Raw genomic sequence first — 18,594 nt, 5'->3', positions numbered from 1 at the left:
TTTCAATGGATAATAATGCTAATTATTTTAAATGGGCTTTTCAATTTTTTAATGGGTCAATTTATTCTAAGTTAGTTTGGGTCTTCTTTAATTTTTTTTTTTTTGAATTTAAAACATACCTAATATATTACAATAAACTAATAAACTATAATAGAAGGGGGACCCCCTTTTTTTTTGTCTATTTTCAATGGATAACAATGTTAATTTTTTTGAATGGGCCTCTCAATTTTTTAATGGGTCAATTTATTTTAAGTTAGTTTGGGTCTTCTTTAATTTTTTATTTTTTTTTTTTTTTTGAATTTAAAACATACCTAATATATTACACTAAATCATAATAGAAGAGGCCTCTTTTTTGAGGGGCCCTAGGCCATGTCCTTGTTGGCCCATGCCCAGGGCCGGCACTGAGGTAAATGAATGAATTATAATTTTGGAAATGTGTATGATATTAAATGGTTGGGATTGTTAAGCTTATGCATGTATGTTTGAGGGTTATGAGGTGTATCGGTTATCATTATTTCCGGGGCGTTACAGTAACTATCGAAAATAGGTGGTAATGGTGATAATAGGATGCTGGTAGTAATAGGTGGTGTTGGTGGGATGGTGGTTGTGGCAACAACAGTGGTAATGGTGGTAGGGTGGCTGTTGGGGCAGCGACAGTGGTAGGCAGTCATAATAGATGGTTGTGGTAGGGTGGTGGTTGTGACGATGGAGGCATGGGTGGTTATAGACGGTGGTAATAGGTGGTGGTAGCAACAATGTTAGTAGGGTTATGGTGGCAGCGACAACGACCGTGGTGGTGGCAATAATAGGATGGTTGTGGAGGTAATAGGGGTTGGTGGTAGGGTTGTGGCGGTGGTAGTAGCGATAATAGGGGTGGCGGTAGTGGTAGTGGTGGGTAGTGGTAGGGTGGTAGTTGTGGCAACAATGGTGGTGGTAGGGTGGCAATCACAGGGTCATGGAGGTTTTCTCTTTTTTTTTAAGGAATATGAAACTTTCATAGATTAAAGTTCACAAACAGACAAACAAAACAACACAAAGCAAAAGAGGCAGATTACAAACTTATGCTTCTATAACAAGAAGCTAGTCGTGCCTCTTCATGCGCAACTTTAACTTCTACTCTAGGAACCTTATAAATACAGACATAATCAAAAACTAACACACATACTTAATATCAGCTAACAAAGCTTCTAAATTCCACTCCGTCGAGCCCAGTGTCAGTAATTGACGGATCAATTCCTGACTGTCCGTAAGAACAGAAATAGCTTTAATTTGAGAGTGGAAGACACCATTTTAGCGCTTCTAAACATGCTCAAGCCTCAGCCACAAGAGCTGATGAAGCAAAAAAGTACATATGTCGCTTAACAATCGGATTTCTATTGCCATCCAATCCCGCCCAAGCAGCACCAGCTTTCAGTGAATGTTGTTGCCAAGCTTCAATAAGCATCCTGTCAAAAATATCATCTGCACACCATGAAGAATTATTAGAAACAACAAAACACCTTAAGCCATGCTTGGGCCCTTGAGTACAAGTTAAGTTTGGAATATCCATGTCCTCAGATGCCAAGTGTCACGCCCCGCCGTATTACTAAGGCAGAATAACTTACAAAAAGGAAGTCTCAAGGAAAAGAGACTATTGAAATGGCTTGGAAGCTCCTGGAAGACTTGAGAAAGTATGAAGGCCAGGAAGGATGCTAGAGAGTTCTGGAACTCTCTAGAATGGCTACAAGAAGAGAAGCTGCAGCAGCATTGCCTAGAAGACTCTAGAATAAAGGTTGTATGTATGTTCTAGGATAGGCTTTTTGAGGATGAGGGAAGGATCTAGAATCCCCTCCATCCATGTAGTTCTAAAATAATCTATTAGAGGTAGTAGGGGGAAGTGTCTAGAACACTCTCCACCATAGTAGTTCTAGAATATTCTATGTAAGGCTATAAAAGGGGGAGGCCCTCATTTGGCCAAACCAAGAACCAAGAACTAAGAAGTAGACCCAAGCATTGTAAAGCATTCTAGTAATACAAAGCTAGTATTCCCCTAGCTCCCTTCCACAAAAGGCTTACTTAGGTGCGAGCAACGCGTGCTACAAGCATCTAAGGCCGCACGGTTGGCTTGGAAAGACTGAGGGTTGGTTCAGAAATTCCAAGGCCGTGACACAAGGAAACCCTTAAGATTAGAATGTAGATTGGAAATGAAACCTAGAATTTCAGAAGGATTAAACACTTCATCATCAAAGCAAGCTTTATTCTGAAAGATCCATAGACCCCATAAAATCTTAACAGCTTCCACCATTGCAGCTTCATCAGGTGCGATTTGAAACCAAAGAGATAACCAATTCTGAACCAATAATTCTACAGCAACTTCAAAATTTAAACCCAGCTGTGACCCTCTCCATACATGCTTAGAAATCAGACATTGAAACCCAAAATGTTCAAGAGTTTCCTCCCCCTCTCGACATAATGGACTCAAGGCTTGCGTGACAAATCGTCGTTGAAGAAGAAAGGCTCGAGCAGGCAGAATTCTATGAAAAAGTTTCCATATAAAGAGATACCATTTAGGGGATGTTAAGATTCCAAAGTTTTTTTTCCAAAGTGCACTGTGCACCCCACAACTCCAACAAACGTTGACAGTTATCAAACCCCATAGCAAGAAGATATCCAGATTTAACTGAATAAGCACCACTCTAATTATTTTTCCAAATCACTTGGTTAGTTGCATCTCCTCTAAGAAGATTAATGTTAAGAATATGATTTGCCATATCAAAATGGGTCGTGGTGGTTGCGGTGGCAACAGTGATGTAAGGAAGATAGTGGTGGTAGGTGGCAGTGGTAGGTGGTAGAAGAGGGGTGGCTATGGCGGTAATAGGTAGAGATAGCAGCCATCATACTAATACACTTGTTATAAGATAATTCAATTATACAATTGAATGTCTATTTTTTTAACTTGGAAGAAGGAATTAAGTATAAAACTTTTTGTTAGAATGACCATTCCAATGAAATAGCCATTTCCAATTACATAAGGTGTACCAAATCTAAAATTAGAATGGACATTTCATTCCGGCCAATTCCATCATACCAAACAAGCTCTTAATTTTAAAGATCTCAAAAATTCTACTAAAATTTCGATCAAATATTTCACATGAGTGTAAGACTCACATAGGGTTGATCGCATATCCATGTGAAACATTTAGTAAAAATTTTAATAAATCTTTTGAGGTCTAGCATTTTTCTTGTTGGAATGAATTTTCTCACTCAAATATGGCGCATCAAACAAGGGAAAGGAATGCAAAGCTAGAATGAATATTTCATTCCAGCATACTAATCAGGAGTTAATTTGAAAATCTCATATATGATCAAACGGTTCTGAGTAAATTGAGACGAGGATGTAGGATTTTACAACAGAGGACCCTCAGGCTAAGAAACTGGAAGCTATTTATTGAGGCTCTTGGTGTCCCTTAATAAACTCCAGCCAGAACCTGCAACTCATGAATAGCAACAGAAACTGCCATTGCCTAAATCTTTTTCCATGGGCAAAACAAGCACAGTTTTAGATGATGCATCTGAAACAACTGCAAAATATGCAGCGTCATCCAAGCATTGAAACAACTCTGCAAATCCAAATTAAAAGTCGGACAAGCATTGCAGTTCAAATGAAAATCTATTGCTATCAAACTAAAATAAAAATAAAAAGAAGTCCTCAACTGACTGCACTACAAAAGCAAAGGTCCTGGATGTTGTTGCACTCTCATCTCAAGGGCAACCAGTCCAAGTTCCATGCAAAGCAGAAGGCTTAGCTAGTAGCAAAAAAAACCCTATCAACAACTAAATGGGTTATAAGGGATCATGACTCAGCTGGTTCATAGCTGCCTTGAGCGCCTGAACTATAATTGTTGTAGAAGTTCCCACCACCACCACCCCTGCCACCTCTTCCCCTATTGTTGTAATAGTTCCTTGGGTTATAGTTTCTGGGCTGGTCATAATACTGGTTGTGGCCATTCTGATAAGGCCCACCTCCCCTGCTGCTTCCTCGTCCTCCACGGCCATTGGAGTAGCCACCACCCCTGCGGCCACCACCACGGCCACCTTTTTGGTTCTGATAGTTCCTCCGAGAAACATAATGCTGATCCTTTGACTCCACATCTCTCTGATTCTTCCCTTCTGCTTGCAGTTCATCTAGTTCTGTCTCAGACAAAACTTCTGTATGATTTTCCGACCCAAATTCACCCTGCTAGTAGAGTGCCATGTTTCATCTCATTAACCAAAAAAAATTACCAAACATTAATAAATACAGGGAGTTTGTGTAAGGGTACAAATACCATCTTGTGAGGTTCTTCCACAGGACCAGACTGATTATCATATGTCTCGTTTCCTTGAAAATTTGTTGTATCTTCATCCTACATAATACTTGCAAATTAGGACACATGCAACTATCATATTTAAAATTAAAAATAAATATAATAAAATAAGAAGAAAGTAAGTTACTTCATTGTTAAAAGTTCATTCCGACAGGATAAAAAGAATCAGACGTAATACCTAAAGGGAGAAGCAGCACCAAAAATTAATGAGAGAACTCGTTCAAGCATTTGGCACATAAGCCAAGTAAAAAATACTCACAAGTATTGGACTATTCACCATATATGTGCACCAGCAATAAGAGATGATTGATCCAAGCAGTGTTTTTAAAGGCTCAAGGCGCACTAAGGCACTAAAGGTCTCTCGGGGCCTAGGCGCAAGGCGAGGCGCGGGCTTTATTGAAGTAAGGCGCAAAGTCTTAGTAAAAACTAAAAAATTAACATAGACTAATCATTCATAGTACTAACTACTAAAACAATTTTTTTAAAAATAAAAAGTAATCAAGATTCAAGACAAAATATAAAATAATTCTCAAAGCCATGAAAGTGCATATTACATAACATTCCAATTTTCAAAGATAAAATAATTCACATTCAATAAAATAAAAACAAAAACAAAAACATAAACACTAATACATCCAAAACATAAATATCTAATTTTGAAAAATAAGAATCAGAATCAGAATCTAATTTTAGAAAATATGAATTAATTTTAGTTCATTAGAATAAGAATCTAATTTTGGCAAATATGAATTTTGGAAAATAAGAATAAGAATCAGAATCTAATTTTGGAAAATAATTTTAGTTAATTAATCAGAATCAGAATCTATTTTTTTCCCCTAACAGATAAAGGAAAAAAAAAGACTAGTAGAACATTGTATTAATTAATTATTTGTGAATAATTATTTATTTATAATTTTTTTTCAGTGTATTTTTTTAGTTAATTAATCAGAATCAAAATCTATTTTTTTTCCCCTAACAGATAAGGAAAAAAAAAATTGAAAAAAAAAAAAGGCATAATTGAAAGGCATAATAATCTTTTTTTTTTTAGTCTATTTTTTTTAGTTAATTATTTTGTATTTGTATTTTTTTTTTTTTTTTTTTTTTGTTTCTAACAGACTCAAAGGCATAATTGAAAAAAAAAAAAAAAAAAAAAAAAGGGGGCAAAACAGAGACGAGACGACACAGCCAAAAGGAGGAGGAGGAGAAAGAGAGTCAAAGTCAGAGTCAGAGTCGAAGAAGAAGAAGTCGAAGAAGTCAAAGCCCAAAAAAAAAAAAAAACAAAAAAAATAACAAAAAACAGAACCAGTCGATCAGCCCAGTCGAAGAGGAGAAGGAGGAGAAGAAGAATCAAGTCGATCAGCCCATTCGATCAAGTCGATCAGCCCAGTCGAAGAGGAGGAGGAGAAGAAGAAGAATCAAGTCGATCAGCCCATTCGATCAAGTCGATCTGTGGTTAAGAGCCATTTGAAAAATCAAGCGCGCCTAGTCGTCGCCTTGCGCCACTGTCGCCTGGTTCAAGTCGCGTCTAAGGCGTGCGCCTAACTCAACTCGCCTCGCCTGGGACTTGTGTAGGCGCAAACCATGAGCTTCGCTTCGCCTTGCACCTAGGCGCGCTTTTCACAACACTGGATCCAAGTGAAGGCACAACAAAGGCATGAAGAAAAAAATGGGAGTGGCCCAAGGTGGCAACAGAAGGCCAATACCCAGTGGCAGCACTCAAAACTCATTTTGTGTTAATATGCATTGCAGCAGCCAGAGTACAACAATTCATCTAGGCGTCCAATAAGACCAAAAGCCAAGAACAAATATGCATAAAAATTGGACTCTTTGTCGTGCACTAGCATTGAAAAATGATTGGATTCAAGTGAAGGCACTACAAAGACAGGAAGAAAAAAATGGGAAGGGCTTGAGGTGGCAACAAAGGGCCATAAACCAGAGGCTGCACCTGAACTCATGTCGTATTCCCATGTATGGAAAATCTGGAAGGAGTGCCTGTATAAATTTCAGAAATAGCAATGAATAAATCATCAGAAACTTATCTTTCCATAGCCATTAGCCTGGTCTAACTTAGGAGGTTGTGGTTTGGTTTCCCTCTAAGCACACCAAAACTCGTCTATTATATTTTTCCTTCCCTCAAAAAAGCATTGTATTCTTTCTATAGCAATTATACAACAATGTATACATATAATAATATTGTTAAATACGAATACATAAGTAGTGTAGTGTCCGATGGAAAATATCGGATCCCACACCCTTGTCCAAGTGTTGAGTGTCCAACACAAGTATTTAATTTGCTTTGAAGAGTCCATATAACATGGGGAAGTGGTTCAAAAACTGAGGTTTATGACATTAAGAGTGTTGAGACTTTGACTTGTATCTACTATTCAAAAGTTGGGGAGAAAAAATTGCATTTGCACACCAATTATAAAATGACTTCTTGCCCTGCCACCCAAGGAGCTTCTATTTGCACACCATCCATTTTCTTAGTTTCACACCATTTTTTTGGTTCAGATATCAACTAATGAATAAAAACTCATGGTTCAAATATCTACTATTGAACCAAAGGTGTAGCCAAACCATGGGTTTTCATTCAGTGGTTGATATCTAAGCCATTAACTTTTGTTTGGTAGTTGATAACCTAGTGAATGAAAAATAAATAAATAAATAGGTGACCAGACAAAAACATGTGTAAAAAGAAACTCCCCACCACCCACCGTTATACCTACCCTTTCTAAAGTATGATGATTATAGATATTCATATACATGCAGAGAAATTAAAAAAACTATAATAAACTATGGCACATTTGTCACACTTGTACATAACCTCCAACTTCTTGTATGGCTCAAAAGTCTTAAGGGTCAAACTTAAAACAGATCAAACGATATTAGCACATCATTTATAATTCCCAAAGTTGATCCACATGGAAGCTTATTACAAGTAGACACTGATGCCAAAGCATCCTAATGAAGGCAACAAGACATTGAGGGTAAGAGAACACAACCAGACTATGTTACATGGACTCGGGTGTGTAACTAAGGACCGGACACTTATGTTACACAGACTCTTCAAAATAAATCAAATTCCCATGTCGGATATTCCACACTCAGACAAGGGAATAAGATAAGTGTCGGATACTTTTTAATGGATACTTCTTATGTAATTGTATATAATAGTATTATTATATGTAAATATTGTTGTACAATTGTTAGTACCATTTTATCTCACATAATTAAAAATATGACATTTTTTTGCATAGTCCGCGTACCTCTAAATTTATAATTTGATGAGTCCGACATCTAGATATATACTAGCACCCAATACCCGTACCTGAGTTCATGTAATATAGTCAGACACATCAAATCTCTAAATAAAGGATACCTGGACTCAGCTAAAATGTATCCAATAATTAGATACTGATACGTGGATACAGCAAAAAGTATTGAAAAAACATTAGCAGAGGTCTAATCCTACAATTTTTTTTCTTTTTTTATACTATTTTTTTAGGTGCTAAATCTGAAAAAAAAAATTATTTTGCTGCAAAATTTTGGTTTGGACAGGCCGAAATTCGTTGGATTAGAGTTTAATAATATGAAGAGTGAAAAGTTAGCCCAATTAATATTGTAACTATAAAGTATTGTGGCCCTCTCTCCTCTTCGGTGATTGAAAGACGATGGTCAACGTGAATCGGCATCCATTGCGCCTCAATCTTCCACAATCTATGTTTTTCTTCCTCAATCTATCCAATCACCGTTTCGTCTCTTGATCTGCCGTATCCTTTTGCAAAGTGTCGTGTCCGAGTTGGATTCCGCACCCGTGTTGGTGTCGTGTCGTGTCGTGTCGACACCAGTATTGGTAGCAAAACAATGAGTCCGTGTAACGTAGCAAACAAATTAACTCATTGCGAAATTATCAGGCAATGTTTTTACAAACAAACACATCACTTACAGGCATTAACTACAAACCGAATAGAATGATAGGAAGAAACTTTTTTCTTTCATTCAACCTAACATATGCAACATGAAATTTGTCTGAAAAAATCATTTTTACCCAATTGGCCACTCAACAAGCACCGCTTTAATTAATTTTAAGTCACAACCTTTTCTTCTTATGAGATTACTCAACCCTAAACCCTAAACCCTAAACCTTAAACCTTTTCTTCCCATGGATCACTCAACCTAACAGCAAATAAATACAATGAGGAAAGTGACAACTCAGTTGCTTGGAGATTTAGGGAGATTCGGGGCCAGGAAACAAAAAAGCCACTTTGAGAAATTTGTCAACAGGCTATCACACAACAAATGTAACACCATAAAAGATTTCTTGGCCCAAGTCAACAACAATTAGAGAATAACCAAAAGCCCAAAAATAAAAATATCCAAACCAAACTAAGCCTTGTGTCCCAATCAAGTATGGTTGGCTACATGAATCCTTTTTCTCCATTTAGCACTATCAAGGGCTCTATGCTCAGTTAAATAAAACAAATTTAGATCTTTTTTCACTACTGCATCCCGTATCAACTTATGTTTTCCCCGGCCCCTAGCATCTCCACATATGGTGATCTCATCACTAAAAAACAAAAATTATGAGAAATTCAAAGACATTTTCCATTGAACATGAACTCACAGATTTATGATGAAGCATGGACCAAAATAGTGCCTCTAAAATGAATATACAAGGGCAAGTTGAATAATGACCAACATATAATCTTAAATAGAACTTCTTGCTTGGGGGAATGGCAAAGAAAGTATCTACTTATACTATGAATACTAATATCATAAAGCGCCGTTCAGCGTCATATAGTCCATAACACAACAAGATAAATGAAATTCAACTTGGTTCCACAAATTGTTAATTTTTTTACCAAGGTTTTTTACTGAAAGTTTAGAAAATCCATAGTTTGCCTAGGACAACAAAATTATGATTAATTTGTAGTATAAAACCAAATTATTGCTAAGACAATTATAATGTTTGTATACTTTTGTGGTACACAAATCCTATATGACCTCATCATTAGATCTACAACCTTTCATTAAGTCTCTGAAAAAAATTATTAATTAGCCGCTTCTTTTACTTTGTTATAGTTGTTGCCAATAGTATATAATGCACGAGTGCAAGACATGATAACATTCGAGCTTTCTCGTTGAATGAAACCAAGATCACATGTGCAATTTCATCCCACTTTTACTACTTAGAATTAAGAAGTTAAAGTAACACATCTTTCAATGCCACAAAAAATGCAAAATGTATATAAAGCAAAATATTACAACTTACGATTAGCCCCAACTTGATACTTTTGACCATGTAATGTCATTACAAAACTAGAATTCGGAGTGATGATTTTAAAGTTTTGGTTAGCCCCAATTATGCAAAAGCCCCACTTCGTACATAATAAGTAATCAAATTGACAAGAAAGATGAAAGGAGTTTTCAAAAAGAATGAGGGTCATGGCCAGCGGGCTGCCTCCTTGCCCTGTGCCACTTCTTGCAATAAATGGACAACCACTTCCCAAAGAATCCACATAAATGAATCAAACTCTCTATGTGTACGAAGAACCCAACAATGAATCAATAATTCCCTAATGACTGACAACAGTTGCAATTTCCATTCAAACCAACAGCTCATCAGCAAATGCTGGTAAACAAAAAACGGCCCCAAGAATTAGAAAACCTCATGAACTCTTTTAGTAAAACCCAAAGAAGGCAAGTGTAAATAGAGGCTACATTTATCTCGAAAAACTAACGTCATTTTTACCCAAATGTGTGCCAATTACCAAGAAAAGCCTTGTTCAAATGACAAAACATTTGAAAGCTCAACCGTCAGACTTCTTCCAAAGTTTGGGTGCAAGAATTTTAAAATCACGTGGGCATTGAAGTTATGAAGCCCAATCTCTCTACCAATTCAACTCATCCTCTCAAAAGTCTGTTGTCTTGCAAGAAAGCAAAAACCATAAACAACTAACCACCAATTTCCAAGGCAATGAGTGTATTTTATCAATTAATAGAAATTGGAACAATCTCCAGCAAAAAATGTAATGTCATAGTGGTTCTGAACAAATATAAGAGTAATGTAATAGCCCTGTTTGGTAGAGCTGTGGGAAAGTGCTTATAGCTTATGCCTAAACAGCTTATAACTTATAACTTTCAGCTTAAGCTGATTTCCAGCTTATTTTTAAAGCATCTCCTGCCCCACTCAAAGAATAAGCTGATTTCTGACTTCCACAAAGCTATAAGCTATAAGCTAAACCAAACACATCAAAATAGCTTAAATTAAGCTGAAAGCTGAAATAAGCTGTAAATAATTTCTGCCAAACAGGCAATGTCATAGGAGAAGAACACTAAAAGAAATGTAATGTCATAGGAGAAGAACACTAAAAGAAAAAATCATCATTGAATTGTGCAATCAGTTCACAATTTGACAAGTGAAAGGGGGGGGGGGGGGGGGGTTTGTGATTGCAGATAAGATGATTTTACTCTCCCAACCACTATCATCCCCTTCAACCTCAAAACTTTGCAAAATCACCAATGACCTTTCCCAGCATCCAACAAAAGAAAGGACCATTTCAATAAGGCTAAAATAAGGTAGAACCTGAAGCACGGCTGTACGGATGCTAGTAAGGGTGTGTTACAAGTATGCTCACACGAAAAAAAATTTATAAATAAAAAAAGGTAAAGTCGGGGTACATCTATAAAATAATTTTAGTCAAGGCTTGGCTTGCATGTTTGTGGCATTTTTGGAGGTTGAAAACAACCAAGTGTGTCACGTGTTATTAGGAACAGGCTCTTTTAGTAACTTTTTGATTTTTTGACTAAAATATAAAGTACAAAAAAGCTAATATGTTTGGGATAACTTTTTGACTTTTTACGAAAAGATGTACCAAAAATAAAGAGACAAAGGAAATCTTTGACTTTTTTATATAATTTGTTGGCTTTTTGTTGGCATTTCGAATTTTTTTGCAACTTTTTAACTTTTAGACTAAAATTGAATAATCTCAAACAAGGCGTGAATATATTTTGTAACATTATGCGTGCTTGGCTTGTTTTCATGTATGATTTGGGACATTTTTTTAGTTAATCATGTGTTGGTCAGTGCGTGTTTTGTGCATTTTGGGTTTGTCGGCCTTTTTGCATTCTTCAATTTATTCACTACAGCTGAATGAATATCTTTCATGGTTGACTTTATAAGAACATGTGTCCATTGTTGGGTTGCTTTACTAGTGGCACAGACTCTGCAATCGCCAAATGTCCAAAGACAGAGACTCGCTATCGTGGTTTAACATCCACAATTATTCCCTTGCGAAAGTGATTCCCTTAAGCAAATAAAATAAATGGTTCAAAGTTTCATAAGCTTGTGGATTAAAGGAGTAAAAGAAGACAAATGCTAACAAGTGCCCCTAGGGCATTGTTTAAAGTTGAAATATGTGTAAAAAGTGTTTTGGAAATGGTGAAAAGGTTAAACGAAGTTTTGACATCAATGAAAAGTGCTTTTGAATTCAGTAAAATAGTGATATGGTTTATAAGGTTAAAGTACATTGTATAGCTTCTTAAAAGCATAAGACCAACTTATGATTAAAGAAATCATAGTTTTTGAATTTCATTTTCTTATTTAATTGATGGTTGGACTGTAGGAAGGTGACTACCATGCTAGAAGGCAGCACCCCGATTCAATCCCATACTTTAGATGGTGGATGGATAAGACTAGAGAATAAGTTAACTCTAAGTTAGAGACTTGGAGAAAACTACTTGATCTAAAAGATTTAGGATAAGCAAAATTAAAACAAAATACATGGAATGTAATTTTAGTAATAGTAACAATGGAAACGGATACAAAGAAGGAATGAAGATTAAGAACCAAGAACTACGTAAGAGTGAACAATTTCGTTATTTAGGATTGATTATCACAATGGCTAGGGAGGTTGGAGAAGATGTGATCCATAAAATTAAGACAAGGTGGCTTAAGTGGAGGAGTGCATCTAAGGTACTGTGTGATAAATGAGTACCTACTAAAATTAAAAGGAAAATTCTATAGAACGGATATTAAACCAACGATATTATATAGGACGGAATATTGGGCAACTAAGAACAACATGTAGATGAGATGAGTGTTGCTAAGATGAGGAGCTAAGGTAGATTTGTGACAAGATTAGAAAATTCGTGAATGGGTAAGAGTAGCACCAACAAAAAATAAGTTGATAACGAATAGATTGAGATGGCTTGGTCATATACAACAGAAACAGTAGTAAAGAAATACGATACAGCAACGGTAGAGGGAAGATATGCATATCCTTAATTTAATTAACCAAATAGCCTTTGATAGAATCGAATGGAGAAGAAGGATTCATGTAGCCGACCCCATTTGATGAGACTTAAGGCTTGGTTTGGTTTGATTTGGTTTGATTTAAGACTTGAGATGGTAGTAGGCTCTAACACCAAATGGGCACAAATTTTTGGATATAATTCATCCTTAAAAACAAAATTTGCAAAGGAAGTGTGCTCAAAAAGTTTAAATTCAGATGGCCAAGCCTATTGTCAATCGATGTGGGATTATAGCACACAACTGTGTTAAGGCATTTTCAAATTTAATGAAACCCATTTAATCAGGCCCCCTCCACCCTCCCCCTCCCCAGTACAAGATAATCTGATCAAGAGAAGATCGCTAAGAAAATTAAGATAAAGAAGACAGAAAGAGAGAGAGTCAGAAAGAAGAGGAGATTTACTAGAAGGCATTGGTGTTGAGCATCGACGAGATTATTGAGTGTCAGACTAAGAGAGAAACAAAGGGTTACTCTTCTATGGACACAAAATTACTTAGTCTGATAACAGAATCCTAAATGTAATTTTTGATTTGGGACATTTGCAAAGATACCCTTTCTTTTTAAAGTTTCTAAAAATAAACATAATAAATTTATTACAGTAGTCCTATATTTTTTTATTAAAAAAAAATAATACATTTCAACCTCTATATATCCACAAAAGTACCCGATACGTACCCATGTCACACCAAAATCATATCCATGTCATACCCGACCCATGCCCAAAAATCATATATATTTTTTAAATAATTAGATAGACACATAATTCACGTACCCAATACGTGTGCAGTAGTATTGGAGCCATACTATACAGTGCAACATCATTTTTTTTAAGTACCCATGCACCATAAGATAGAACTCAATATATGCACACACATGTAAACAAATTGCCCATTATTCACCAATTGTATATCAGTTTTAAGATATGACTATTTTCATTAGAGATCCTGTGACTACAAGTTTATTATAACAAACTATCAAAAAGCACATTCCTATCAAACTAATCCATTTCTATAAGAACAATCACATGTAAGAAGGAAAAAAAAAAAAATACCTAAAAAAAAGAACTTCATATGGGAAGAAGAAAGATCACACAGAAAAGAAATAAGAACCATCCACTAATAGGAAGTCAAGAAACTCTCAAAGCTAAGGCCTAGCTACCACAGGAGGGGGGGAAAAAATTATTGCACCCATGTTTGAGTGAGAAACTAACTTCAATGTTGGCAAACAAACTAGCATTATGGAAAGACAACATGACCTTCACCACATATTATGATATCACTAATCTCTCCATTTTCCTCTCTTTTTTTTAACTATTGGCGACAGACAACAAAAGAAAAAAATATTATTTAAAAGAAAGAAAAAAGAAAATTACAAGATACCAGAGACAAGGAATCTCAAGAGAAATAAAAAATAAAGAAAAAATAAACAATCTCCCAAATTACACATTGAATACTAGCCTGCAATCCCTAGGAATCAAAAGGAGAAAAATTCTTCTAAAACGGTTTGGAATCAAGGCCCAGAAAGGTAACAAAAAGCAAACTCAATCCCATACGAATGCTAAAGTATTTTTTACAATTCTTTTTTTTCCCCTCTAACAATCTCTCAAACTACATTCACATAACAATCTCTCAAACTACACTTCACATATTGCCCTCCAATCCCTAAAATATAAAAGGAAAGGAATTCTCTAAAATGGTTAGAAATCAAGGCCCAAAAAGGTAACAAAAGAAAACTCTATCCCATAAGAATGCTGAAGTATTCTTTTACAATTCTTTTTTTTTTTTCCCTCTAACAATCTCTCAAACTACACTTCACATATTGCCCTCCAATCCCTACAAATCAATAGGAGAGGAATTATTCTAAAATGGTTAGAAATCGAGGCCCAAAAATGTGGCAAAAAGAAAACACTATCCCCTTAAGAATGCTGAAGTATTTTTTATATTTCTTTTTTTTTCCTTCTAGCCAATTACACACAGCTAAGGTTCATTCAAAAATGAAAATATTTACAATTAAAATCATAGTTGTCAAATCGAGATTCGTATCGTGAATCGAAATGGTCTCGTACCAAATCGCGAATCAAATCGAATCGTGAATCGTAAAGATTCGGTCACTTCTTCTAAATTATTTAAAAACATATATTTACACATTTAGATGTTAAATATATCTTATGAATATAAAATATTTAGACTTAAATCAATAAAAATGTTAAACGTTCCTATGTAAGATCACCATCTTATCTTTTTTTTTCTTTTTTAGATATTTCTTATCAACCATTCTTAATAAAAATAATAACCAGATAGACAAACTATCAATTTCTAAAGTAACAATAATTAACAACGATATTGATATTTGGACAATAAGCATACATACTTTTCTAAGTAACAGTGAGCAAATAAAGAAAGAATCATTTAGAATATTTTTTTTTAAAGCCTAAAATATTTTAAAAAGTATAATTGACCTCATACATGTAATATTTAATTTAATAAAATAGCAATAGATAATTCATAGTGTAATTTTAATATTAAACATCTTTAGAAGATATATTACAATTTTTTAAAGGAAAAAAAATGAGAAGAAAGGTTAAAAATATGTTGGGTCTGACTAAATCTAATTGGATCCTATTAAAAACTTCATGATCACTAAAATAACAAAAAATCATGTATATATGCTGGTTATTTTGGTATTAAACGCTATAAGAAGTTTTATTATGTTATTTTTACTAAAAAGATGGAGGAAAAATAGAGTCAAAAATATATCGGATACAATAATTTCAAAAATTACATAAATCGTAACAAGTGAATTGAATCGTGAATCAATTGTGAATCGTGCGATTCACTAGAGATTCACTTCCAAAATAGATTCACCCCTAGATTCGTATCGATTTTGCAAAAATTGCGAATCGAATCGTGAATCGAATCGCGAATCGTAAGATTCTGATAACAGAGGTTAAAATCTACAGCCGGCAAAACAAAGTGTCTACTTAACTTTGTCTACTTCTTCATTTGAAAAATAAATAAATAAATAAATAAGAAAGAAAGAAAGAAAGAAAGAAAACAAAACAAAACAATCAGAGAAAGAGCAAGAAAGATACTAAATCTGCTTTTTGACTATTTCCACCAGAAGAAGGAAGCTTCGATGCGGGATCTAACAACTTGATAAACTAGATATATGAATATATCTATTTTATGGGTACTACCACCAATTTGAGAACCAGAATATAAATCCCATAGAAAGACAAATCATTCCCAATTTTTTAACAACTAACTACTTCCACAAGGACGAGTGTTGTGAGAATGATAAATCGCGTCGCCTACAAATGCATCCAAACAAAGTGAATAACCACAATAAAACAAGCATTGTTCTTGCAACCTTCAATTAATTTGAATGCAATACAAGTACACCGCCTAAACAATCATCTTATAGCCTCATACAACCCAATCTTGCATGGCAAAGCAACTCTTCAGCAAAACAGAATAACCCTGGCACAGCAGCAAATCATACTAAAAAATGGAAACCAGGTTTAACTACACATTTCTTTATGCAACAAATTTTCTAGATTCAAGACGACATAGTTTCTTCTGTTAATAGTAGACAGCCAACAACACCCATTATATTGATCTGAACTCTTAAAAGGCCCCAAAACCATAGACTTACTGTCTGACTTTGTTCATCACCACTATAGTGTAAGTTGTAGATAAATAAAAATCACTAACAACAGGATGCAAACTTAGCAAAGACCATAATATCATTATCAGATATGTATAAAACCAAAAGAAGATAAGAAACATCAAACATAATGCTAGTACGGCACAACCCATATAGACTTAATGATCATAGAGAAAATAAATCAAATTTTTTTCTGAGGAAATCAATTTTTTACCTGCTGGTATTGCTCATCCGAACCTTCCACTTGGACTGGCACCATGGAACCATGCACAGGCACCTGAAAAGAGGCATAATTTCCGGCAGCTGCAGCAGCCATTTCAACAGTAGCTTTCATCTCCGGAGTTGTGGTGAAATAGTCCGAAGCCATAATCTTGTTGAGCTTCGCTCTCAACCCCGTATCTACAAAAATCATCAGTCAAATTCACTAAAATAAAAAACACAGAAATTCACAAAATCATAGACTTGTGATGAAGTAAGCATACAAGTAACATTCGGATCTGAATCGATTGGATGATCGGAATTGGAAAGCCATTGCTTCGCATGCTCAATGCACCGTCGCAACGCATTCATATGCGAGAGGCTCGAATCGACAGGCCGCGAAATCAAGAGACCGCCCAACATCGAAATCAAATCCAAGTCCCTCTCGCCGAGCAGATCGGCGGCATCGTCGTCAGTGACGTAGTCGTAGGTCAAGCAGCACCCCCTCTCGTGAGTCCGAGTCAGCATCGTCGAAGTGAAATCGTTCTGACTCTTCACATCAAACATACTCCCAAAGTAGAGAAGGTTCAGGAGATCCTCCACCGCTTTGGATTCAACCTCGGCCACATTTCGGTCCTTTTCTGTATCATCGGAGGGGGTGGTGTGGTGGCGTTGGACGGCGAGGTTTATTTCTTCAGCGATGGCGGCGGAGAGGGGATGGCGGAGCTTCTCGAGCTCGTCGATGGAGGCGGTGACGGAGGGTTTGGAGACGATTAGGTCTTCTTGTTCCTTGTTGATGGGCTTGCCCTGAGCGATGGAGTCTTCGAGTTGGACAATGCGATTGAGTTTCTTGCGGAGGGCACGGAGACGCTTGTTGATGAAGCTGAGGACTGGCCCGTCAGTGACTTCGGAGTTCGCCATAGTTGGCATTCTGAAATCGGATGAGTTTTATCGGAGAGAGGAATGGTGGTTTACGCCGCCGTTCACGGCGGTGGCGGTGGCGGTGGTTGGGTAGGGAAGGGTTTTTGGAGGCTTTGCGGAGTTGTTGAGAAGACAGTGAGGGCTGAAGAGGCGAGTGCGATTTATGAGCGAGCGAGCGAGCGAGAGAGAGGAGCGATTGGCCTTTTATCCGGTTTGTTTCACGAATTGCAGCATGTACGATGCCAATTGCTATTATAGCATTGTCAAAATTATAATTTAACATATTGCAGTCGTAAATTATTAAACATATTGCAGTCGTAAATTATTAAATTATAGCAATATTACTTTAACATAATTCCAACCACTTTTCTCTTCTTTTTTTTTTTAAGGTGATATTTAGATATACGAGTTTATTTTTTCTTTTTCTGTCTTCTTTTTTTTTTTTTTTTTGTCTTTTATGATTTTTTTAAAAATTTATCAAAAAAATATATATTTACATGCTACACAATTAGACAAAATTTAAAAAAAAATTAAAAATTTGAAAAAAAAAAAAATCTAATTCACCCATTACCACTACAAAATTGGGGGAAAAAAATGGAGTTTTTTTTTTAGGGTCCCTGGTATTAAGACTTTATAGTATAAAGGACATCTAATATTTTCATAATGTCTAAGCTCCCTCAACATTGATCTAGAGAAATTTCAGTCCAGAGAAATTCCAGTCCAGAGAAATTTCAGCCTAGAGAAATTTTAAAAACCAGAGAATTTCTCTGGTTTCAACCCAGAGAAATTCAACTCAGCAATCAATTCAGTTAACTCTATGTCCTTAACAAATGCCATCATGAACAGAGAAAATTCAAACCCTATGTCCTTACTAGAGAAATTCAAATCCTTTATCAGAGAATATTCAAAATTCTTTACCAGAGAATATTCAAACTAGAGAAAAATCAAAGAAAATTGAAACCAGAGAAAATTCAAGGGTAATTCAGAGAAAATTACCAAATTCAGATAAAATTCAAAAGTAATCTAGAGAAAATTGCCAAATCCAGATAACATCACCAAAAACAGGTTTAAGCCTCACAAACAGAAACGTTCCAAGTGCTGGGTGGTGAATTTTATGAACAGTGAAGATTTTACCTGTATAATGCCCTCTG

At 35.7% G+C, this 18,594-nt stretch overlaps 1 protein-coding gene across 2 annotated transcripts; it reads right to left on the bottom strand.

Moving 5' to 3' along the window:
• Positions 1-3,552: 3,552 nt before the first annotated feature.
• LOC114294952 (glycine-rich protein) lies at positions 3,553-17,721 on the bottom strand. Of its 2 annotated transcripts, none has more exons than XM_028239141.2 (4): positions 16,807-17,721; positions 16,539-16,723; positions 4,308-4,385; positions 3,553-4,216 (listed from the first exon to the last, which is right to left on the bottom strand). In XM_028239141.2, the coding sequence occupies exons 1-4, from the start codon at positions 17,450-17,452 to the stop codon at positions 3,833-3,835; spliced, it is 1,293 nt and encodes a 430-aa protein (XP_028094942.2). In that variant the 5' UTR covers positions 17,453-17,721; the 3' UTR covers positions 3,553-3,832. The 2 variants fall into 2 exon arrangements, with proteins under 2 accessions (XP_028094942.2, XP_028094940.2); XM_028239139.2 differs by having other exon boundaries at positions 3,553-4,219; positions 16,807-17,687.
• Positions 17,722-18,594: the final 873 nt, after the last annotated feature.

The sequence above is a fragment of the Camellia sinensis genome, chromosome 11 (genome assembly GCF_055761805.1).
Source record: "Camellia sinensis isolate YWXY chromosome 11, ASM5576180v1, whole genome shotgun sequence".
In the NCBI taxonomy this organism is placed as follows: domain Eukaryota; kingdom Viridiplantae; phylum Streptophyta; class Magnoliopsida; order Ericales; family Theaceae; genus Camellia; species Camellia sinensis.
The sequence above is the reverse complement of the archived record's forward strand: the minus strand, read 5'-3'. Positions and strand labels throughout refer to the sequence as shown.